This window comes from Dendrobates tinctorius, unplaced genomic scaffold (assembly GCF_039654945.1).
Source record: "Dendrobates tinctorius isolate UK_male_01 unplaced genomic scaffold, ASM3965494v1 ptg000265l, whole genome shotgun sequence".
Classification (NCBI taxonomy): domain Eukaryota; kingdom Metazoa; phylum Chordata; class Amphibia; order Anura; family Dendrobatidae; genus Dendrobates; species Dendrobates tinctorius.
The window spans coordinates 16,968,559-16,994,297 of record NW_027361932.1 but is presented as its reverse complement, the minus strand read 5'-3'; the positions used below and the strand labels follow the sequence as shown (position 1 = coordinate 16,994,297).

At 45.6% G+C, this 25,739-nt stretch overlaps 1 protein-coding gene across 1 annotated transcript in view; it reads right to left on the bottom strand.

The window, feature by feature from the left end:
- LOC141069530 (solute carrier family 2, facilitated glucose transporter member 9-like) overlaps positions 1–25,739 on the bottom strand; it is a 73,732-nt gene that overhangs the window by 25,772 nt on the left and 22,221 nt on the right. Inside the window, exons 4-9 of the mRNA XM_073559170.1 lie at positions 25,413–25,537; positions 23,279–23,408; positions 22,939–23,087; positions 19,902–20,089; positions 18,917–19,027; positions 16,656–16,757 (exon numbers count right to left, since the gene is read on the bottom strand). Of these exons, the coding sequence (XP_073415271.1) occupies positions 16,656–16,757; positions 18,917–19,027; positions 19,902–20,089; positions 22,939–23,087; positions 23,279–23,408; positions 25,413–25,537 (805 nt within the window). The remainder of the gene's footprint in view (positions 1–16,655; positions 16,758–18,916; positions 19,028–19,901; positions 20,090–22,938; positions 23,088–23,278; positions 23,409–25,412; positions 25,538–25,739) is intronic.

The following is a 25,739-nucleotide window of genomic DNA, read 5'->3' as shown; positions in this document are numbered from 1 at the left end:
CACCGCTTTCGGTTGTAAACTATTTAACCCCTTGAGATGGATTGCAGCGTGGGACTTGACTGTACGGCGGATAGGTATGGGATATTGTTGCTTTTGTATTTTTGATTTTTTACAGGAGAACAGGCTTTGATTGGATTGGGAGTTTAATAAAGATGGCAAAAATGTGTGTACAATTATTTAATTAAAAGACTTTATTCTTAATGTGTGTGTTTATTCTTAACCCTTTCATACTATTGGATTAATAATGGATAGGTGTCTTATTGACACCTCTCCATTATTAACCAGGCTTAATGTCACCTTACAATAGAAAGGTGATATTAACCCCTTATTACCCCATATGCCACCCACTACAGGGCAATGGGAAGAGAGATGTGCTGTTCTAAAGTTATTCTTATATGCTTTATATAGATTGTGTTATGTGACCATTCTTTGTGTACAGTCTTGCATTTGGTCTGCTGCCACCTGCTGGTCTTTTTCTGTACAGCAGCCTGCAGCTAATTAATTCTAGTACATGCCTTCCACTTCCGGGTCAGTCACTGCTTCTCTTCCTGATTTCGGCCATTCTTAGTTTCATTTTTACCCGGGAGAGATGCGCCTGTACTGAGCTATGAAAGGCATCAGTTTTTTGACCACCTTGCTCCAACTTGCTACCAACTTGCTGCACCTTGCTGCACACACATTGGTGTATCACCTTGGTTGTTACATCTGCATGTCTGGAGAACCTACTGCATTACTAATCACATGCTGTATGTCCAGATCTCCAAATAAACAAGTCTGGACTTCACAATCCTTGGTGTGTATCATCTCTCTGGACGCATGAACAGCAAAACAGCAACAATGGTCCTGTCTGCTCTGCATTGAGAAAACGCAAGGTAGGAATCTCTCCCAGCCCCAATCAACTACACCTCCATTCGCCTCATGTGGGGACAGAACAGTAAAAAAACTGCCTTGAAGCCTGGCAAAAAATCACCCTTATATCCCAGACCATATACCTGCTCACATACAGCAGCCCTGCCCTGCTAAGAAACACTGCAGCATCACCCCAGACCGCAATGTGCATAGAGTCTCATCGCTGCAGATTGTCGGACTGCAAAACCCCACAATTCTCTAAAAACACATTGGGAATCTTATCAGGACATCTTAACTAAGCTGCACTGCAATTTCCAGCCCCCAATTTAGAAGTTCAGTTTCTTAAAGAGACAGTGCACCTTAAATCAAAATGGCCGAAAAAGACCCTGCACAGTCTCCCACTACTGAAACAGAGCAAACACAACCTGATACTGTCCATTATGAAGAGGGGGAAACAGAGCCAGCTTCACAAACAGACCAAGACTCACAACCAAGACGCTCTGTCAAACCAACCATAAAGGCTGTCGAAAACTATCACAATACGAAGGATGAGTTCAGTGACAACCTGGACGACCTATGGGAACGAGTCACCTCCCTCATGTCAAGCATCCAATGCCACAAAAATGATTCAGTGAGTCTACAGGACACTATAAAACGGCTAGACACGGCCTACGGAAGATACAAGAGACTGTCCGCAAGGTATGCCGCCTTCCTAAAAGACTCCAATATTGATGAAACCTCATCAGAGTTAAGTAAAGTAGATTCCACAGACAGAGAAAGGGATGCCGCCGTGCAAGACACCAAAGATAAAGCGGAGCTCCGTATTGCTCATCTGCAAGAATCAAGATCCCGCAGGTCAGGCTCATCCAGACACTCTTCTCGGTCATACAAATCATCCTGCTCAAGAACTTCAGCCCTCAGCGACAGAATCCTGGAGGCCCCGTTTAAACGCAGAGCGATCCAAACTAAGATGTTCCTTTACACAAAAGAAAGCAGAAGCAGAGGCAGAAGCCAAGAAAGCTGAAGCACAGGCAGAGGAAAAGAAAGCAGAAGCCAAGAAAGCTGAAGCACAGGCAGAAGCCAAGAAAGCTGAAGCACAGGCAAAATCCAGGAAAGCTGAAGCACAGGCAGAAGCCAAGAAAGCAGAAGCAGGGGCTCATGCAAAGATTCTTCAAACCCAAATGTAGGAAGAAATCACGCTAGCTGAAGTAAAAATACTCGAGCAAGCATTGAAGCAAAACCTCGACCCGATTTGCCTACCACCACTGGAAGAAGAGGACCCAGCCGTCCATACCAATGATTACGTGCAGAAACAGATATCTGCAGCACACACCTTTTCCAGCGACGTGCAGCCCAACAATGTGGAAACGTCCAAGTCAGTCCAACTTACGGTGCCAGTGTTACCCACAGCATCTGCAGAGACCCAAGACCAGCGCCATAATGTGTCCCCTCAGGAGCAGCAATCATCACAAGACGACCACAAGACGCATTCCAGTCCATCTCCACAGTTCAAGCTGCAGTCATCGAAATCTCCAGAGGTTAAACCACAGTTCAACCCTGCAGCAACATCATTCTACCCGGGAACAATTCACCCTTCCACACCACACAGCTTATACGCCCGAGAGGCAACACAAGCTAACATGGTAACAAGGAGGAAAGGATCGGACATGTCCGAGACTGCCAGATTTATGGTGAGCAAAGATCTAATCAGCACTAGCCTCTCAAAGTTTGACGACTGTGCAGAGAATTACAGAGCCTGGAAAGCAACCTTCAAGGCCACCATTGCTGACCTCAACCTATCCGCAGAACAGGAGCTCAACCTCATGGTAAAATGGTTGGGTCCTGACTCCACAAACGGTATCAAGAGTCTTCGGACCATCTACGTGGGGCAAGCCGAAGCAGGTCTCACTGCTGCCTGGCTGAGACTTGAAAGAACCTATGGCAGCGCTGAAGCCATAGAAAAGTCCCTATTCAAAAGACTGCAGAACATTCCAAGGATCAACCTTAAGGAAGCCCACAAGCTTCTGGACTTAAGTGATCTGCTTATGGAACTGGAACTCGCAAAGAGAGACCCTCGTCTGTCTGGATTATGCTACCTGGACACTGCCCATGGGGTGAACCCAATCGTCTCAAAGCTGCCACATAGTCTGCAAGAGAAGTGGGCAGTGTGCGTTTCCAGGTACAAAAGGTCACATGATGTCACCTTTCCTCCGTTTAATCAGTTCTGCAAGTTTGTCGACAAACAGGCCCAAATGAGGAATGACCCTGGCGTAGACTTCCTGGAGTCTGACACTACAGCTCCAGCAACACCGTCATCAAGGTATGAAAGCGTCTCATATAGACGCAAGCACTTGAGGAGCAGTGTAAGTGTCAGAAAGACTAATCTGCCACGACCTGCGGTACCCGCTGATAAGCAGTACACTGTTCCATCAAGGGATAAATCTTTCAATCGTGAGTGTCCCATTCACAAAAAACCACACTCATTGAACAAATGTAGAGGCTTCAGGTCCAAAACCATGCCGGAGCGCAAGAAAATCCTCAGCGAACTTGGGGTGTGTTTCAAGTGCTGCGCCTCATTAGAACACATGGCCAAGGACTGCAAATCTGCCATTAAGTGTGAAGAGCGACAAACACCCATCAGCTTTGCATCCAACCTCAGCCACCAGCGATCCAGCAGTTGTAGTTACTTCTAGTCCGGCTACAAGCCATGGCGGGGAGCCACAGAATAACGCCAAGTCTACCACGGTTGTCTCCTGCTCATGCGCAGAGGTATGTGGGGAGAGCCAAAGTGATAAATGCTGTGCCAGGATATGCCTAATCAGAGTTTATCCAGAAGGGCAACCAGAGAAGGCAGTAAAAATGTATGCCATCATTGACGATCAGAGCAATCGATCCCTAGCTGGACCTAAGTTCTTTGAAGCCTTTGGAATCAAGGGACCAGCAACGCCCTATACTCTGAATACTTGCTCAGGTCGCATATAGACTAGCGGCAGGAGGGCACAAGGTTTCATTGCTTCTCCTGTCAACGGAGGTGTAGAAATACCCCTACCTACGTTAATCGAATGTGATCAAATACCCAGCCAAAGGAATGAGATTCCTACTCCAGAAGCTGCGTTCCACCAACCACACCTAAGGCACCTAGTCAGCGTTATTCCACCTATGGACACAAATGCTGAAATCCTACTTCTGCTTGGCAGAGACAATTTAAGGATACATAAGGTCCGCCAACAGTGCAATGGTCCTGACTATGCCCCCTACGCACAGAGACTTGACTTGGGGTGGGTAATCATAGGAAATGTGTGCTTGGACCGAACAAGAGTCGACGCCTTTAAGACCTATGTATGCAGAGATGGATGAGCTACTTTCTGCAAACCATGCCCTCATCACTATGAGGTGAAAGAGAAGCCTCCAGACCCAGTACAGCTGCTTGATGTCATTCATTCTCCCTATGCAGACGACCTGGGATGATCGGTGTTTCATACAACTAAGGATGACAACAAGGTAGCCCCGTCAATGGAAAACAAGGAATTTGTCAGGAATTTGCCATTAGGACAATGAGTTCCTTAAGGACGAGACGAGCCACTGGGTTTTTCCCCTACCCTAATGAGCAACCAGGGCAAGACTCCCGAACAATCGTGAACAAGCCTTGTCCAGATTCAGCTCTCTCCAGCGCACACTTTTCCAGCGTTTCTGGCCCTGCGGGTCCGCAGCAGTTTTGTCATGATACCAGTGATGGGTGACCGGCACTTCTGGGGTTAATGTTCTGATCACAGTGCAGACTCTCACCTGCACACCTGGGACCTATTAGGGTGGCCTCTCATTGGTTAACTGACCATTAAGTTTTTTGGGGGTTTTTTATGCAGAGAGTTATGGATCCCATACAGTCTCTGGCTGACCAAATGAAAAGTCTGAGTCAGATGTTTCAGGGTTTATCTCTGGAGCAGCAAGCTGTGGCTCGTTCTCAGCAGCAGGTTTCTGAGACAGTGCAGGGAGCTCTAGCTGCTGGGTCTCTGGGGGCTGGGTCGAGGGATGTTGTTTTGGTGTCCCCAGAACCACCTGTTAAACTGCCTGACTTTTTTTCTGGAAACCAAAAGGAGTTCAGGGTCTTCATGGAGGGGTGCAAACTTTTTTTTAATTTGAGACCACGTTCCTCTGGGGACGAAAGTCAGAAGGTCGGGGTTGTTATGTCTCTATTAAGAGGGTCCCCACAAGCTTGGGCTTTCTCCCTTTCTCCCACTGCCCCTGAGAGAGTGTCCGTGAATGCATTTTTTGAGGCCCTCGGGCACATTTATGATGAGCCTGACCGAGTGCGATTGGCAGAGGACATGGTGATGAGTGTCTGTCAGGGGAAATAATTTGCTGAGTGGTTTTGTACTGAGTTCTGCCACTGGGCCGCAGAGGTCTCTTGGAACGACGACGCACTCCGAGGACTCTTTCGCAGAGGCTTGTCTGAGCGGCTGCAGGATGCCTTGGCGTTACATCCCCCACCTAACTCTCTCGACGACGCCATGACCCAGGCCGTCCGGATGGACCGCAGGCTGCGGGCCAGAGGGGTGATGCAGGTGGAAACTCCATTGTTCCCCAGTGGAAAAGAGACTGCCCCTGAGCTCATGGATGTAGGCGCCCTCTCCCTGAAGGATACGGAGAGGCAACGCCGGAAGGACAAGCAGTTATGCTTTTACTGCGGTAAAACGTCCCGTTTGGAAAAGGGAGTGTCCTGATTGCCCGTCTTCAAACCCGGTCGGCGGGAAACGACTAGGTCTGGGTAGTCAACGGGGAGACTACTCAGACCCTCAGGTACCCTTTTCCTCATTTTCTAAAGTGTTACTGCCCGTGGAACTGTTTGTGGACGGTAGTTCTTTTTCCTCTACAGCCTTCGTGGACTGCGGGTCATCGATTAATCTCATTGACTCCCAATTGGTCACACACTGCAAGATAGGGACAGTTAGGCTCAAGGTTCCGATCAAGGTGATGGCCATTGACTCCTCTCCCCTCACTAAGGAGGGAATTCGCTTTATGTCTGACTTGTTTTCACTCAGAGTGGGCGCTACTCATGTGGAAAACCTAAGTTGTTTTGTGCTGGACAATCTACCTGCAGGGTTGGTGTTGGGCATGCCCTGGTTACAACGCCATAACCCAGTTATTAACTGGAAAACGGGGGAGATTGTTCAGTGGGGGTTTAATGATTTTGAGTTATGTGATAAATCCGCACTGCTGGTTGAACCTGTTAAATCTGTGTCTGTATCATCTATCGAGCTGGAAGGTATTCCGGAATGCCTGAAGGACTTCGAAGATGTATTCTCCGAAAGCGAGGCTGAGACGTTGCCGCCACATAGACCCTTTGACTGCGCTATTGAGCTGGTCCCGGGGGCTAAATTACCTAAAGCCCATCTGTTTAATTTGTCCAGTCCTGAGCGCTTGACTATGAAGGAGTACATTGCTGAAAGTCTGCGTAAAGGACATATACGTCCTTCAGTCTCACCTGTGGCGGCAGGTTTCTTTTTTGTAAAGAAAAAAGATGGCGGGTTACGTCCCTGTCTCGACTTCCGGGAGCTTAATCAGATTACTGTACGGAATACGTACCCCCTTCCGTTGATTCCCAATTTATGTAACCAACTATCAGGGGCAAAGTGGTTTTCTAAACTGGATCTTCGGGGGGCATATAATTTGATAAGGGTCCGAGAGAGGGATGAATGGAAAACCGCGTTCCTCACGAACGAGGGACTATTTGAAAATTTAGTCACTCCGTTTGGTCTTACCAACGCCCCGCCATATTTCAGAATTTCATCAACGTGGTATTCTCGGTATTTTTTCTGTAAAAAATTAGGGATATCTCTGTCCTTTTCGTCTGCATACCATCCTGAGAGTAACGGTCAGACGGAACGCACTAATCAGTCTCTGGAACAGATCCTCAGATGTCTGACTTCTGCTAGACAGAATGACTGGTGTGATATACTGCGGTTGGCTGAATTTGCCTTCAATAGTCGGGTGAGTCAATCCACTGGTATGTCCCCTTTCTTCATCAAGTATGGGTTCAGTCCTCATTTTGGTGAGTTTTCTCGTCTGAATTCGGGGTGCCCCGGGGCTGAGGACTCTGTTCAGCGGTTAAAAGATACATGGGCAGAAGTCCAGCAGCGTATATCTAGGTCTCAAGGCAGGTATAAGTTTTTCGCGGACAGGAAACGAACACCTGGTCCCATGTTTCAGGTGGGAGAGAAAGTTTGGCTCTCCACGCGAAACATTAAGATAAAGGTTCCGCCAGCCAAGTTGGGCCCCAAATTCATTGGCCCGTACAAGATTGTGGAAAAAATCAACCCGGAAGCATACAGGCTGTGCCTTCCACCCTCTTTCAAGATCCCTAACGTCTTCCATAGATCTCTACTGAAGCCGTTTGAAGCAGTCCGGGGAGAATCTGAGTCCGCTGCTCCTCCGGTTTCGGTTGAGGGACATGTGGAATATGAGATTGGTCACATTGTAGATTCTAGGTTGGTACGGCGGTCAGTACAGTACCTAGTTCATTGGAAGGGGTATGGGCCGGAGGACAGGTCCTGGGTGCCGGCCCGGTTGATGCATGCGGATCGTCTGGTTCGGGCTTTCCATGCTAGGTACCCGGGCAAGCCTGGGGGTCCAGAGGCCCCCCGTTGAGAGGGGGGTACTGTCATGATACCAGTGCTGGGTGACCGGCACTTCTGGGGTTAATGTTCTGATCACAGTGCAGACTCTCACCTGCACACCTGGGACCTATTAGTGTGGCCTCTCATTGGTTCTGGGGAGGCTTCTTATAGCCTCAGGAAGCTCCCATCCCCCGTCAGTTATACTTTCGTCCTTGGCATTGTGTGGTGACCCCTGAGTGTGTTAGTGCTGTGTTCTGGTTGCTTGATAATCTGTGTATGACTCGGTCTGTTCTCTGGATATCGCTTTGGATTCTGCTTGGTACCTTCTATGTCCGTTTGGTTTTTTGATCTCTGCTTGGCCCTGACTGTCCGTTCTGTCTCATCCCTGGTACTGTATTGATATCTTGTGTATGACCTTTGGCTTTGTCTGACCACCCGTCTGTTTATCCCTCCTGTACCTCGCTTGCCTGTATTGTGCCTGACTTCTGCTTTGCCCGACTCTGAGTTTTCTTCCTCTAAGCCCCGCCCCCTTGCAGTCACATGACCGTTCACATGACCGTAGGTCCTGTGCCGGCTTTCTAAACTTCTACATTCAGGTCCCGTGCATCTTTATTGTCCGGCTGTTCTTGTCCCCAGGGGTCCCTACGGTGCGGGTGAGTCCCTGCTTAGCGGAGGCTGTACGCCGGCGCTGTCAGGACCCTGACAAGTTTCTGCTACGTTGTACAGTACCATTGTTTTCAATGGTAATACCAAAAACGCTGTGCACATGCTGCGGATTATTCTGCGCGGATTTGCTGCTGGTTACAATCCGCAGCATGTCAATTCTTTGTGCTGATTCCGCTGCGGTTTCACACCTTCTCTATTGTGAGGTGTGAAACCGCAGGGCTAAACCACAGGCTAATCCACAGGTAAACTGCAAGTCTTTTGACCTGCGGATTTACCTGCAGATTTTTCAAAATCCGTGCGGAGAAATCCGCAGCACTTCCAACTATGTGTGCACATAGCCTTAGCAACAAACCAGAGATGAAAGAACACATTGTCACCTTCATGAGCAAGATATTCCGGAATAACCATGTGGAGCCAGCACCTCCCTTAAAGGAAAACGAGGAGTGCTGGTACCTACCCTCATTCGGAGTATATCACCCGTGGAAACCTAAGCAAATTAGAGTTGTCTTTGATTCAAGCACCAAACATCAAGGCGTATCTCTCAACGATGTCCTCCTCACGGGTCCTAATCTTACAAACAACCTAGTAGGAGTATTGATGAGGTTCCGGAAAGAGCCCATCGCCATCACCGCCAACATTGAACAGATGTTCCACTGTTTCATAGTTAGAGAGGACCATAGGAATTTCCTCAGGTTCCTATGGTACAAGGACAATGACCCCAGCAAAGAGATGGTGGAGTATCGCATGAGGATGCACGTATTCAGGAACAGCCCTTCCCCCGCAGTGGCAACCTATGGCCTGTGGAGAACCGCTCAAGAAGGAGAGACCGAATATTGAACAGATGCCAGAGACTTTGTAGAGAAAGACTTCTATGTAGATGATGGACTAAAATCTCTACCCACAGAAGAAGCGGCTATCGATCTACTCAAGAGGACCCAAGGTATGCTGTACCAAGCTAAGCTTAGATTGCACAAAATTGCTTCAAACAGCCTGGCTGTCATGAGAGCCTTTGATTCAAGTGACCACGCACCAGGATTCAAGGACATAGACTTGGGACCAGACTGTCCGCCTATGCAGAGAAGCTTAGGCTTGAGGTGGAACCTGTCAGTCGACACCTTCAGTTTCCAAATCAACTGTGCAGACAAACCATTCACTAAATGTGGTGTCCTGTCAGTGGTGAATAGCTTATATGACCCACTGGGGTTCGTAGCACCAATTACCATGCAAGGTAAATCCCTTCTGAGACAGCTTTTCGAAACTGTCAAGGACTGGGATGCCCCACTCCCTCCTGATAAGGAACCAAAATGGGAAAACTGGAAGCAGTCTTTGTGTGCCTTGGATGAAATCCATATACCAAGATGCTATGCCAGAACCTCACTTGCTGCCAGCACTAGGAAGGAACTCCATGTGTTCTCGGATGCATCCACGGAGGCCATTGCAGCAGTTGCCTATATGAAGGTGACAGGACCCGACAATCAATATTAAGTTGGGTTCATCTTCGGCAAGGCAGAGTTGGCTCCCAAGCCAGATCACACTTTTCCCAGGCTTGAACTCTGTGCGACCGTGCTTGCAGTAGAACTCGCAGACTTTATACAGCACGAGCTTGACACCAACATAGACGATGTACAATACTACAGTGACAGTAAGGTTGTCTTAGGTTACATCTACAACCAAACAAGGCACTTCTACGTGTACGTCAGTAACCGCATTGAGAGAATAAGGAGGTCTTCCAAGCCTGACCAATGGCACTATATCCCATCTGAACTTAATCCAGCTGACCATGCCACTAGACCTATGTCTGTAAGGTCCTTTGCTAACTCTTCTTGGCTTTCAGGTCCTAAGTTTCTGTTGGAACAGAAGGGAAGTGAAGGTGTCCAGGAAGTCTTCAGCATCCAGGATCCGGATGGCAATCCAGAAGTCCGCTCCGAGGTCAGTGCTTTGGCCACGAACACTAAACCAACCTCCTGCCTCAGTTGCCAGCGCTTCGAACGCTTCTCCAATTGGATGAAACTCGTCAGGACTATAGCAAGGTTAGTCCACATTGCGAGATCTTATCACAACTCACATTGAGACAAAGACTGTCACGGCTGGCACGTTTGCCATAAACCACTCTCAGCCGAGGACATTTCTCACTGTGAGTCCCTTATAATATGCTACATCCAGCAGAGTGTATTCAGCACAAAAATGGGAATGCCTATACCACAAACAGCAGATCCCTCTGAAAAGCTCCATTGCCCATTTGAATCCAGTAATGGACAGCTTCGGTTTGCTGAGAGTCGGTGGTCGTTTAAATCAAGCCAAGATTGCGGCTTCAGAGCAACATCCTTGCATCATTCCCAGTAAACATCATATCACTGATCTACTGATCCGGCACTTTCATAAAAAAACAAACACCAAGGCAAGCAGATCACAGAAGGCAAGTTATGGTCTGCAGGGCTTTGGATCATAGGTATGAAAAGACGTGTAGCAGGATCACTACAACGCTGTGTGCAATGTCGGAAAACCAGAGGAAAACAGGTACATCAACAAATGGCCGACCTGCCCTCTGACAGATTGAGTGCCCACTCACCCTTCACCTACGTTGGCCTAGATGTCTTTGGGCCATGGATGGTATCTGCAAGCAAAACTCGTGGTGGCTATGCCAACAGCAAACGATGGGCCATACTATTCACTTGCATGAGTGTCCGTGCCGTCCACATAGAGGTAATAGAGTCTATGGACACATCCAGCCTGATCAACGCCCTCTGGCGTTTTCTAGCGATCAGAGGACCGGTAAAACAGTTAAGGTCTGACCGCGGAAGCAACTTCATTGGTGCATGTTGAGATCTGAATATCAACATCAAGCCAATTCAGGATCAACTGGCAGAAAGAGGTTGCAACTGGATCTTCAATCCTCCGCATAATTCTCACATGGGAGGTTCCTGGGAAAGGATGATCGGGATCTCACGCAACATCCTGAATTCCATGTTTATGGACGTAAACTCTTCCAGGCTTATTCATGAGACCTTGGTTATTCTTCTGGCCGAAGTTTCTGCAATAATCAACTCAAGACCACTTGTCCCAGTGTCAATGGATCCTGAAATGCTGACCATTCTTACGCCAGCTTCTCTTCTCACCCAAAAGACCGGGAACCTGCTAACAGTCAGTGGAGAGTTTACTCATGCATACACCTACCAGAAACAGTGGAAACGTGTGCAGTACATCGCTGATTACTTCTGGAACCGGTGGAGAAAGGAGTATCTCGTGATTCTCCAAGGAAGAAGGAAATGGCGACAGAGTAAACCGAACTTGAAAGAAGGAGACGTGGTGCTAATGAAAGAAAAACAAGCCCAAAGGATCGACTGGCCTATGGGAATCGTTACAAAGACTTTCACTAGTCAAGACGGTAAGGTCCGAAAGGTGTAGCTGAAGGTCCTTAGGAAAGGCGAGCCTAAGACATTTCAGAGGCCAATCCACGAGCTCGTATTGATACTACCAATTGAGGACATTCCGGTAGGATGAACCATGAACAGAACACTGCCCTAGTACTTCGTCCATTGGATTACCGTAGGGTCGGAGACAGTTTGGCCTAGTGCGGCTTCTCCGATTAGAAGATAGGTATCTTTGGATTGTCTTAGGAACTGTGTCATCTACCTTGTTTTGAAGTTATTATTGCATGCATGCATATTTCTGTTTATTTTCTAGGTTATTGAACTTTATTTAAAAAAAACCAATATAGTGAAATCCCTTACGGAATTTCAGACGGGGAGTGTGCTGTTCCATCTAAAGTTATTCTTATATGCTTTATATAGATTGTGTTATGTGACCCTTCTTTGTGTACAGTCTTGCATTTGGTCTGCTGCCACCTGCTGGTCTTTTTCTGTACAGCAGCCTGCAGCTAATTAATTCTAGTACATGCCTTCCACTTCCGGGTCAGTCACTGCTTCGCTTCCTGATTTCGGCCATTCTTAGTTTCATTTTTACCTGGGAGAAACGCGCCTGTACCGAGCTGTGAAAGGCATCAGTTTTTTGACCACCTTGCTCCAACTTGCTACCAACTTGCTGCACCTTGCTACACACACATTGCTGTATCACCTTGGTTGTTACATCTGCAAGTCTGAAGAACCTACTGCATTACTAATCACATGCTGTATGTCCAGATCTCCAAATAAACAAGTCTGGACTTCACAATCCTTGGTGTGTATCATCTCTCCGGACGCATGAACAGCAAAACAGCAACAATGGTCCTGTCTGCTCTGCATTGAGGAAACGGAAGGTAGGAATCTCTCCCAACCCCAATCAACTACACCTCCATTCGCCTCATGTGGGGACAGAACAAGAGAGGCTAAGTGCCGGAACTAGTGCATTTTACAAATGCGCCTTTTCTGGGGTGGCTGGGGGCAGATGTTTTTAGCCAGGGGGGCCCAATAACCATGGTCCCTTTCTAGGTGTTAGGAACGGCAGAACGCACTAAATAAAAATAAATAATAAAGTGCGTTCGCCGCTCGGGCTCCACCGTGCAGTAGGTGATTTAACCGCTGCTAAGTGGTGGCAGGAGCAATATGGCGGTAATGCGCACAGGGTTAAACATCACCCAGGTGCACAGAGCAATCTCTGTTAAGTCACAGGAATTACAAATAAATACAAATACGAAAGACTGAGCCTGTTGAGGTCACAGTACTCAGTATAAATAAACACACGGTATCAGGTCACAGGAGTTGCCCAAGACGGCGGCACTACATCCGTCTAGACCTACCGCATGTGCGGCGTCACAGCTGCGGACGCTAAGGAGGGCTGCTACTGCAGCGCGGCATGGACACTGCCGCTAAACGACAAAGCTGAGACGCAAGCGCAATGTCGGACGCTAGCAGCTGTGGATGTTGCAGCAGAGGAGCGCTGGCGCTGATTCTAAACTCAATCCCTAACCACATACGCAATATCAGAGGGAAGGGGTTTAATGATAAGTCATTCACCAGAATCATACATCCGTCCTCATACACACAGCAGCAAGTAAGACTATACTAGCGCATGTCGGAACAGCCATGCATGCCTTTTATAGCAGCTGGGACCTTCTACAAGCTTCCAGATCTCTGAGATGGATCTATGAGATCTGGAGCAGGACCTGAGCACATGACTGTCCCATGAGTATGCTCAGTAGGAGGACAGAAGGACTTAGCCTCAGGAGAGATTCGCTGCAAGGCAATCTCCTCTGCAATCTCCTCTGCAGTAGATAAACAGCAGGAGACTGCAGAATGTGAGGGTCTGGATCCCTGCAAAGTAAACGCAGAAATCTTACGTCTAACATTACCCCCCCTCCTAGGGCCCCCTCCCCCCTGAGCCTTCTGATCCAGCAACTTGTGCCCATCAGAGGTATAGGCCTCAGACTCATCCCGAAGGCAAGTCAGATGTCCCGGTAGGTGACAGAGAGATTCGGAACAAGTGGAAGGCATCAGGGGTGGCAAGGTCGGCAGGATTGAGAAGGTACCCGTGGGAGACGACGGGAGCGGAAGTTAAAGTGGAACGCCAGCGTGTGTTGGCAGGCGTCTCCACCCTTCGTTTACGGAGGCTATTCCGAGCACAAAAGGCACAGGCCCGAATATGTTTTATAACATCCCGAGCCCTGTGCGGCCACCAGTAAGACCCTCCCTGGAGTTTTGTGGTCTGCATATAGCCACATTGACCACCCCTCCTGGACTCGTGTGCCCACGCGAGATCCTTCAGCCGAAGGCGAGGAGGAACAAGGGTCTTGCCCGGCGGCAAATAGTTTGGCCGTTGCGGGGCACTGTTGTCCTGAGAAACAGCGTGTTGACAACGATAACCGCAACTGGACTCTTGTGACGGACGCGCCTGGAGAACGGCGCAAGACACCTCCATGGGCTCTGGGGGTGGAACCTCTGGCTCGGGTAGTTCCAGAGGCTCAAAAAAATTGGGAGCCGAGGTAACCTTCAGTTTGGTTTGAGCATGCTCCATACCGCGCTCCGAAAAACGAAGATCAATGCGGGTGGAAATGGCAATCAGCTCTTCCAAACTTGCAGGAACCTCTCTGGTAGAGAGAGCATCTTTAACATGCTCCGCCAAACCTCTCCAAAACACAAGTATGAGGGCTTTGTCGGACCACTCCAGCTCGGAAGCCAGTGTCCGAAAATGGACAACATACTGACTAACCGAGAGAGAACCCTGAGTCAAAGCAAGAAGCTGAAGAGAGGTGTCGTGCGTGAACCATGGACCAAGGAAGACCTGCTTAATAGCTGTTAAAAACTTAGCAGCAGTCCGAACCTCTGGATCACCACGCTCTCATAGTGGCGTAGCCCACTCCAACGCCTTGCCCGACAGAAGGGATACAATAAACCCCACCTTGGCCCGTTCCGTAGGGAATCGCGCAGCCAGTAGCTCCAGCTGGATAGAGCACTGGCTGATTAAACCCCTACAGGATGCGCCATCGCCAGAAAATTTATCGGGCAACGGGAGGCGGGTAACTGTCGGTGCAAGGGAGGACGTGGACATATGTGAAACTGCGTCTGTGATTGCCTTTACAGCAGCTTCAGTGGATTGTGCAGCTGAGAGAGCCCTCTCAAGAGTGGCCAAGCGGCCCTCAAGCTGCCAAATACACTGTAAGAGTTGCTGCTGTTCTGCCATCACTAGCCAGACCCTGGCGCTAATATAATGTTAGGAACGGCGGAACGCACTAAATAAAAATAAATAATAAAGTGCGTTCGCCACTCGGGCTCCACCGTGCAGTAGGTGATATAACCGCTGCTAAGTGGTGGCAGGAGCAATATGGCGGTAATGCGCACAGGGTTAAACGTCACCCAGGTGTGCAGAGCAATCTCTGTTAAGTCACAGGAATGCCAAATAAATACAAATACGAAAGACTGAGCCTGTTGAGGTCACAGTACTCAGTATAAATACACACACGGTATCAGGTCACAGGAGTAGCCCAAGACGGCGGCACTACGTCCATCTAGACCTACCGTGTGTGCGGTGTCGCAGCTGCGGACACTAAGGAGGACTGCTACTGCAGCGTGGCGTGGACACTGCCGCTAAACGACAAAGCTGAGACGCAAGCGCAATGTCGGACGCTAGCAGCTGTGGATGTTGCAGCAGAGGAGCGCTGGCGCTGATTCTAAACTCAATCCCTAACCACATACGTAATATCAGAGGGAAGGGGTTTAATGATAAGTCATTCACCAGAATCATTCTTCCGTCCTCATACGCACAGCAGTAAGTAAGACTATACTAGCGCATGGCGGAACAGCCATGCGCGCCTTTTATAGCAGCCGGGACCTTCTACAAGCTTCCAGATCTCTGAGATGGACCTATGAGATCTGGAGCAGGACCTGAGCACATGACTGGTTCCATGAGCAAGCTCAGCAGGAGGACAGAAGGACTTAGCCTCAGGAGAGATTAGCTGCAAGGCAATCTCCTCTGCAGTAGATAAACAGCAGGAGACTGCAGAATGTGAGAGTCTGGATCCCTGCAAAGTAAACGCAGAAATCCGACGCGCCCACATCAAATGGAGGGATACCGACATCAGCGTACTATTACGCCCGATGTCGGTTAGGGGTTAACCTCAGACTTAACAGAACCAGTCACTATTGCTGACATGCCTATTTTAGTAAATGCTTGAATTTTCCCTGCATTGAGACAATTCTGTATTATTCCTTTTTGATATTTATGGATAAATTGTCACTTAGGCATTAATAGTTGGCATTATGTCGCACCCATAGACTTGAATGTGAAGAGATACAGAATGCTGTGATTTTTTTTCTCACAGAATTGAGTCCGCGTGAAAAAACTGAACAGCATAATTGAATAACATTTTTCTGAGTGTTGTTCGTGTGAGGTCAATTGTTTTTCACGGACAGCACTAAAAATACGATTATGTGAATATATCCTGTGATCATTTTAAATGCCGCTGTCAGAGAATAACAGCAGCATTTAACATGTTAACAGCCGTGGATGGATCACGATTCCACCCGCGGCTTTTAGAGGAAGATGTCAGATGAAATCAGCTGTCATGTGCCGGAAAAGATGTGGGCTCAGCGCCGGAGCCCGCGTTAAAGGAGACAGGACATAGGACGTATTTATACGTCCTGTGTTGTGAAGGTTCTAATATTTAGTCCATGCCTAACAGTGCAGCTGATCAATGGAAGTCTGGGTCCTGAAACATCCACCTATTGCACAAAAAGCTGGTCTGTTGAGCTTGGGCATTAGCGCGTACACAGAGCAGTATATGAGCTCAATAGAAAGTCTATGAACCCATACTGCTCTCTGTGTTCAGGCCAATAGAGTTTCTCTTCAGGCCATGTGCTGTATCATTCTGTACATGTAGGAGGTCAGCGCTTGTGGCTGATGGGCATTGCAATGAAGAGAGGTTTTTTGAGCAATCAAGGTGATTTCAGAACTCGGACCTCTAATGGCTCTATATCAGTGTGTAAACTAAATAAATAAAATAAAATGGAAGCTACCCTTTAAATTACTCAATTTCTCATTATAAGATGATTCTGCATGAAAATGTATACAGGTGTACCCTGAAGCAGTAGCTACCTGCATTGCAAGTGTCACAGTTAGAAGCGCTAGGGTCAGAGCCATAAGACTATAGCCTCCCAAGAGTAGAACCCTTCTTCCAAAGCGGTCAATCAGGAGACTCTAGGAGAGAGAAACGTGCCATTAGTTTACCTGCAAACTTCAGGCTATAGCTATTATCACATAGTGCCTAAATAAAAGTAATACACACATTTACTGTGACAGTATGGTTTCTACATTGTAGCAACTTTTGGTGATTATATACCTGATACAAGATGCAAGATTAGATAGCAATGCTATTCAACAAACTGAACACTTATTAGAGTGCCATTCACACATTTTACAGTAGTTTCTTGCCATAATTATAACAAAATTACAGTAAAAAAAAAAATGCTATATAAAAAACTATCTAAAAAACAGAGGCTCCAAAAAAATTATGTGAATTGCTGAAAACCCCCCATTACACTGGCATGTGTAAATTGATCTTTAGCACATCTTTTCATAAGGAATATAAATACATACAATATAATGTATTTTGGGAAATTGTACATGAAGTCATTAAAGGGAATCTGTCACCCTATTTTTCACCTATGAGTTAGATTATAGTCACCCAGGGGCGGTCCTTGTCCGGTCCAGGTCCGATGGGTGTCACGGTCCGGTCTGGCACCTCTCTTCTTCTAATGGAGACATCTTCTTCTTTGCTGCCTGTCGTGGCTCCTGTGCAAGATTGTCTGGCTCAACATCCCAATGGAGGGTTCAGTATGCATGGGAGGCAGGGACAAAAATCTCCAAAAAACCAAACCGAATCCAGACACTTAATAGGAAAGAGGTGTACTGGATTTACAAATTAAAATCTCTGGAACCTTTTGGACTAAATATTGTTTCTGATGTCTTTTATTAAAAGTCCATTTTGTTTTTTGGAGATTTTTGTCCCTGCCTCCCATGCATACTGAACCCTCCATTGAGATGTTTAGCCTGACCATCTTGTTTTATCCTTCCATTCCACACATTGGTTTCACACAGAAAGCTCTCTCTTTTAACTGTAGTATTCTCTTCAAGCTTCTGACACTTCCTTGAAGCTCGTGTTAGCGCCATCTAGTGTCTCTTTATAATACTACAACCCCCCCTTTTTTACATTGTTACCATGTTTTTATGATTTAATATATTTAATATTAAAACACTACAGCACTTTATTTCAAAATTTATGCTCTTTTTTACAATCGATATTTTTTTTTCTTTTTATCCGTTATTCAGGGTACATCTCTTTGGACTTACTCTTTATTCTGGAAGAGAATAGATTGATCTTAACATTGATCCGAAAAATCATACCCTCACTAGTCACCATGGTCATGTGGATTAAAACACCATACACTCTCAACTTTGGAACTGTGTTCTAGACTCCTTGAGGATGGTTTTAACTACTTTTTTATTGGACCCCGTGATCCCCCGTGTCTATTTCAAAAGAAATATATATATTTTCTTTTTTATTGTTCTTGAGTATGTATTATTATATGCGGTTTTAATATATTCTATTAAAATACAATTATTTTAATGTGTTTTATACCATTGCCTTGCTGATGTGGCAGTTACTTGTCCTGCCCTCACCCCCTTTTTTTTTTTTCCACTTTGGATTGTATATAAACTCCTGCATTGCATGCTTGTATCATGCCCATATGAAGTGAGCTGGGACAGCTCAGGAAACGCGTAGGCACCAATAAAGTTTCTTGAATTATACCTACAGCAGCACAGTGTATCAATGCACCTTAAAGCCATCTTCACTTACAAGTCTTTGGACCCTGTGCAGACTGCAGCAGCTGTTTCATGCGTTTGTAGGTATTGTGACCGAAGTTTCACAACCCTATCAGGTGAGTCTCTCCTTGCCTCACCATTACAATTGTGTTTTAAAGGTTTCACACAGTGGATGCGCCCTGTTTTGTTTCTTTTACTCAACAGGGCAGAGCAGTGCGCCTGCTCAGAAGCCGCGATGGGAAGGAAAGAAGAGGACGTCACCATTAGAAGAAGGGAGGCACCAGACCGTGACACCCATCGGACCCGGACCGGACCAGGACCACCCCTAGTTGAGTATAATCTAACTCATTTTTCTTATCTTTCAGGTTACATCAGGGGCTTATCTACAGCATTACAGAATGCTGTAGATAAGCCCCTGATGTCGGTGCCGGCAGCTGATAGGTGAAAAATAGGGTGACAGATTCCCTTTAATATAAGGGTTGCTCAGCAAATGCAAAGCAACTAACATACAATTTTCAGTGAAAAAGACTTACGCAGATCAAAGCAGAAACGAACTCAAAACTCCCGACTCCTAATGAAACATATGGAATCTGGTCATCAGGGAAGCCGGCCTCATGAAACACGTCATATGCATAGAAGTAAATCTGTTATATCATGAGAAGAAATTCAGTAATTGTAGCGAAGAAGACACAGTTTAGCCATATCTAGGCCTGAACATTGCATCATTGCATTTCTACACCTATTAGGTAAATTAGGTTGTTTTGATGTGTCATGTGTTAAATAAATCTGCTTTGTTTTAGATACTTCCTGGCATTTGGCTTTCGCAGGCGAGGAGAAGATGGAGATCTTAATTTCTCCATCTTCTCCATTGTCTGTATCTGTGCAAATCGGATTGCTATCTGATGTTTCGTACACATCCATAGACTTGAATGGGTGTGCGACTGCACGTGCTTTGATTTGCGCAGTTGCAACATGCTGATTTTTTTCCCATGCTGAATCACCATGAGAAAAAAAGGGCAGATTTGCACTACCCGATAGAATAACATTGGTCCGTGTGCTATCCGATTAAATGTCAGATATCACTGGTCCGATCAGTATGCTCACGTGAGAGAGCCCTTATTCAGATTTATTGACTGAATTTTCAGTTCTAGAGAATTTTGGAGCAAATTTGCCATCGTGCAAATTTTCATAGGTTAGTTGTTGACATGATTTTGTGGCTCTGGTCACATTCTCAGCTACCATTTTGTGGACAGGATAGATGTGCAGTCTGTGAGGAAGAAGTCACAAATAAGTGCTGGAGGAGAACCTGTAATACTAATATATTAGAATGTCCCACAACATCATGTCCTCAACACATTTGTTAATATCTTTAACCTGATCACAAGGCGGGTCTCACACATTTTCTGCAACTTTTTAGTGGCAAAAGAGCTGCAGTCAAATGATGGCTGTAATACAGTTTGTTTGTTTTGTTTTTTTAATCTTTTACTTTGTTGTAATGCGTTCAAAATAACACTCAACTGCATTAGCACCACTGAGTTGAAGACTGAGGATTAAGCCAATCATAGTAAGGAGTTGATAGCGATTGGAGTTGTCCCTTAGCAGCTCCAAGACACCCATGCGTTTTCCTTTCTTTTGAGTATTTTGCTCTTTCATCATTTCATCAATGACTGGTTGGTGATCTCTGTCTCCCCACAACTGCTTCAGGGCTTGAGAAAAAAAGAAAAGCTGTTAGTTAGACTATGTTCACACATTGTGGTAGTGGGAACCACAGCTATTTACTGACCAACACATGCATTTTACCAAAAATTGTCATGGCTTTGTGATGTGGTTATTTACGGCTTGCTTTTTACAGGTGAAATGTTCATAATTTTGCACTGTTAATAACATCATCACAAAATTGCTTTAGGCAATTGTCTGTATTTGAGTCAGTATTTTGCATCTGTATTTAAAAGCCAAAAACAGAAGCGGATCTGTGGCGCCCCCAGGAGTATGGTCGCCATAGTGGCATTGCCTTCCTCCAGGTAGGGTGATGTCAGGCTTGGAAGCAATGAAGGGTCTCTCTAGCAGTCAACCATAACATGCAACACAGTTCCCACTCCGGGCCAGCAGAGGGAGCTCTGAACCAGAATTGGGGGAGGAGTGCTCTCTGAGGGCCAGGAAGGGAAATTAGGCAGTTAGTGTGAGGAGGGCAAAGCGTGTAGACGTGGAGAGAGAAGCTGGGGGACTGAGTGGAGTTGAGAGCTCGTTCCCAGCTGGAGTGCATGATCTGGAGCCTGGTCGCCACGGTTGTATGGATACTGAAGGTCCTGCAACGGAAACCAGAGGAATAGGAAGCTGTAAATGCTCTATTCCCACCTAAGACTAGGAGGCACAACAGCCAAGAGAAAAGATAGAAGGCTACAGCTGTCTGCCATACGAGGTAGATTTGAGAGAGAACAAGAAGGAGGAACTTCAGTGTAATACAGTACTGCATGTACCTCAAGTAATCGCTAGAAAGGAGACTACACAACCTATCTGCAGAGAGAGATTCCTGAGTTGCTTCCAGGCTAATCAGCTCCTGTGCCATCTGTAATCTGGACCCTGAACTGCACTTACAAAGTAAAGGTAAAGAAACTACATTCCGCTGTGTCCTTGCCTTCTTTCTGAAACTTCTTCAGCACTGCTACATCTCTGTGCCAGACACTGCACCCTCTTCCTCAAACCCAATTCTCTTCATCTACTCTGCCCTAGGACTACAGCCCTACCTGTGGGGGGCTATAACATCACTGCTGCACCCCACCATCTGTCCCAGAGGATCTTTCTGCAGCGCCAGCTTAACACCTTCCTTGCCGAACACCACAGGTGGCATCCCGAATCACTCATAAACTTTATTCCACCACTCTACCCCTTTTACATGGGAGCCCAGGGCCACGGACCTGGTCACCGCTGCTGTGACATTCCCCTCTGAGAGACCGGCCCGGTACCGAGTACGCCACAGCCCTGGGAGGGCGACCCAGATCCAAAACATGGAAGGGGTGCAGATCTTTTGATTATAGTTTTTCTCTGTTATTTCCACTTTTGGTTTTGGGTTCTGATGTGAAATATTGACCAGAAGGGTTAAATATACATTTGTTGCTTAATTCTTTACTAGTAGCAATGAGGGACCCATGGAAGATCTGGTTCTGGTACCCAGTTTAACTTCATTCTAACGTTCAGTTCGGGTACCAGAACTGTACCCAAAATTAAACTAGAACATGAACCACATTGAACACAATGCAGACCCGCACATGGAAAATATTTTCCCTCTCTCCTTCCCTTGGACATTGCAATGGACTTCCGGGAGAAGTCCGGTACAAATCCCAACCTTTTCATTTTGGGTTTGCTCTATTTACCACCTCTAAGTCCCTTGCATAATTTTTATGCCCCAAAAGGTCTCAATCATAAAACAATGGCTTTGATCCAGTCCTCTTTTAAAAAAAAAGTCTAAAAAATATATGAGTGTCATTAAGATGTTAATCAACCAATCACAAGTGTACGCTGGTGCATTAAAGGCCTCTTTCACACAATCTTATTATTATACATTCATAATACAGATCTGCAATATGGACGTAATATTTATCTAGATGCATTAGCATTTCATCAGTAATCCTTCAGTATAGGATCACTTTTTGTATCTGAATTTTCTTTCATTGCTATTTTTTTCTGTTGTGCAAAAACAAATCCCTTTTTGCTCAATAGAAAATGAAAATGGTAAAGCAAACTTGAAATCCTGATGATCAGGTAATGATGCAAAACTGATGCACCCATATTTTAAGCACTCTCCATAGACTTTAATGGGTGTATTCTATCGGTAAATTGGATCCTCCAAACATATCTTAAATTTTTGGTTGATTTAGGTTAGCACTGTAATTCCATTGGTGTAAAACTAAAGAAATACAGATGACATGACAAACATCGTTTCAAAGCAGTAAATAAAGATACACACAATCTTTGGGAACGTTCACATATGTTGAATTTGAAATATGAAATCCCACAAGTAATTACTATACGATCTGCATTAGAATTTGGATTGTAGCTTCGGATATACTTTTTGAATTGTTGTCGAGCTACAGAAACATTTAGCTTGTCTGATCCACACGTGGCTATTCTACCGTCTTTTCCTTGGATAATCCACTAGAATTGATAGCATCAAATTTAATCTTCTGTTTTTTTTCAAAATATCTGCCCTGAAATTTTTAATAGTGTGTGAATAGGGGTGGGTAATCCCATTGACATGCATAGGGTACAGCTTGTCGTTGAATTTATCTTTCCCCAAGGGCAACGCTGGGGACAGAATCTGAACCGAAATACATTTCCAATCCTCAACATGTAAAGATCTATCAACAGTACCACTCTTGTGATTTTCCAGTTTGATTAGACAGTATATAATACTACAGCCATTCTCTGAAATGTTCATGAAAACTGCAGAAGTTGATCATTATAATTAGAATTATGTGATTCGCGCATATTTCCGTTATGTCTGCTAATGGCTATTTCCAAATTTTCCTGTTAATGGCAACTATTGTGTTGCACTTACCTTTTAGGCAGCCTTCCTTGTCATCTTTTACTAACAGCAAGTATGTTGGAGATTCTGGGAAGAAGGGCAGAACAACCAGCTGAACAAGGGATAAAATGCCACTACAGAGCAGAACTTGAGGCCACAAGAATTCTGTCCCAAATATCTCTCTGTGTTGAGACAAAAGCATATTTTAAGAAGAGCAGTCCATAAACCTATCACACCAGACTTGTGTCAGAGGTTAATGGATGTGTGTCTCCATATAAAATCATAGGCACACAGCGGTTTATTGTGGGCCCATAACAGCCTGGATTAAGCACTAAATACTGTTGTGTTGTGCATGATTTTTAGCAGTGCTTACTTGAGTCCTACAATCTGTCCACAAAGTTTTCCCAGAGTTACAAACAAGGGTCCGGTTGCATTGATGAATCCACGCAACTTTCGAGGGGCAGTTTCTCCAACATACTGTGCATGAATATTAACTGCCAAACCTAATATTGAAAAAGACAAAATATAGTAAGTGTTGATTGCAGGCTACAAGGACAAAAGAGAGCAAAATAGGGCGTTATCCAGACAAAAAAGTGTTTTGTGGTGTGGTACGAGTTAGGTAGAGTTGTAAGAAAGCACAACTCTTACAATAGCTCAGAGACAATAGGTCGAGCTGCTGCTGCTCCGCTGGTTGGCAGATCCAACGTTAAAATCAAAACAGTGTAGAGAGGCCTCTATGCTGCGCTGTTGGCTTCTCAATGAATCGGGATGTCAAGAATAGATTTAGATTAATAGAATAATTACTGCTGTTTATTCTCAAAGCATTTCAAAGTACAACTCACATCTTCATTAGGAGAACCACAAAATTAACTTATGGTCCTCCTAATGAGGAAGTCAGTTGTACTTTGTAGCTTGCTTGAGAATTAACCATAATACCTATTCTACTAATGTAAATCTTTTCTGGACATCCCTATTCATTGAGAAGCCAGCAGGCAGCAGCGCAGCACAGCCGCTTTTCTACACAGCATTTCAAAATATAGTAATGCAAATTGTCTCTTTAGAGAGGAAGAGGACTAGAACTCTAGTGCCACCTATTGGAAGTAGCAATCCTAAAATATAGTAAGTGATACTTTTTCATCCTCAATGACATTACATAGCTGTTGGGTACAGAACTGCAATGGCTGTGGTCTATAAACCCCTTTCACGACCTTTGACATGCTTGTATGTTAAAAGTGGTGTTCCTGTCTGTGATGGAGGCTTGCATGCTGAGCCCATATCTTTTCCCACACGTGTGTTTCACCTTAGTGTATTGATTAATGTGATGTCTTTAAGTGGTAATGTCTCATGTTCTATTAATGTCTATATACCTGTATTGTGATAGGGACTAAGATAGGGACAGTCAGTAATCTTGTTATCCCTAGTGTTTAGTCTAGCATGAGGTTATGTGGAGTACTTAGTGCAGTGTGTGGTTATGTAGTGCTTGGGACAGTGGAGGCCACTATAGAATTAGAACGTAAGATGTTAGATTTAGATATGGAGATTTAGATTTAGATAAGATAGAAATAGTTAACTAGTTAGACCAATAGAATAGTTTTTGGGAGGAGTTAGTGAGTTATGAGAGTTGTAGTTGAGAGAGAGAGACAGAAAGAGGGCTGAAAGAAGAAGAAGGTCTGGCAATGTTAGATCTTGGAGCACGTGGGGAGAGGCAGCCTGGAGGAATCAGTGGCTAGTCTGTGGGTTACCTCCCGTGACGTCCGGTACTTATGGTGCAAACAGGATTTGCAGAGGCAACCTGATTTTTCACCCAGGATGGGGAAAGTGGACGGGGATTACTCAGGGAGCTGCGGGTCTGGAAGTCACGGTGCTTGAATTTGAGTGGAAGGAGAAGACCAGGGAAAGTGCAGGGAATGGAGCTTTCTTGACTATTAAAGATGGCTGGACTGTACTTTTTATAAAGATGAATGCGTTAAGTAAAGTTTTGAGAAAAATGAACTCAAACTTTGATAATATTTGTGTGTGCCTGCGATGGATTGGAGACCACTATACTGAAGAGGTTCCTGACCCACAGGTGGGTGAAGCACTTGACTTGACACACAGCACACAAGTGGACATTCTTATATTTCTGTAGCGGAGCGTCAAGGTGTGAAGGAGCAGCAGCAGCCCCTTGCCATAACTACAACCCTGGCCCCCATTACAGTGACACAGGCTTCAGATCTGCAGCCTCATTTGCATATCAATTAAAATGCTGATTTCTCAGTAATGGAGAAACAAACTTGTCATGTAAAAGTATTGGTAGACTTGTCTTTGAAAGAACTACATTTGTATATAAATAGTTTGAGGGGTGGAATCCTGCTGACAGATTCCCTCTAAAAATACAACCTCATGGATGGTAATACAGAGAAAGGATTGCACATTTTTGCATTGATATATTCTCATTATTGATACTGTCTTCCTATTTGGGGACAATCTATGACAATCTGATCTGTATTTATTTATTTGACACAAACCTGAGTAAAACCCAGAGAGGAAACGCGCAGCTACAATCATTTCAATCCGGTCAACTGTCTGGCTGAGGCCCATGAGTACAGCACTGACCAGCGGCAGCACTGTGAGACACAGCTGGCACTTCTTCCTGTAGTAGACATGTGGACAATAGTATAACATAGTGCGGATATATTTCACTATTTTCACTGGCTGCAGCAGTGGCATGTCATCGGAGGTGGAAGAGGCTCCTAGCTCTGTATTCCGGCTCCGACAATTCAAGGTTTGGCTTGTATTTTGCATTCATATACTTACAATATTAGTAAAAAAAAAAATTCTACACCACAGTTTGT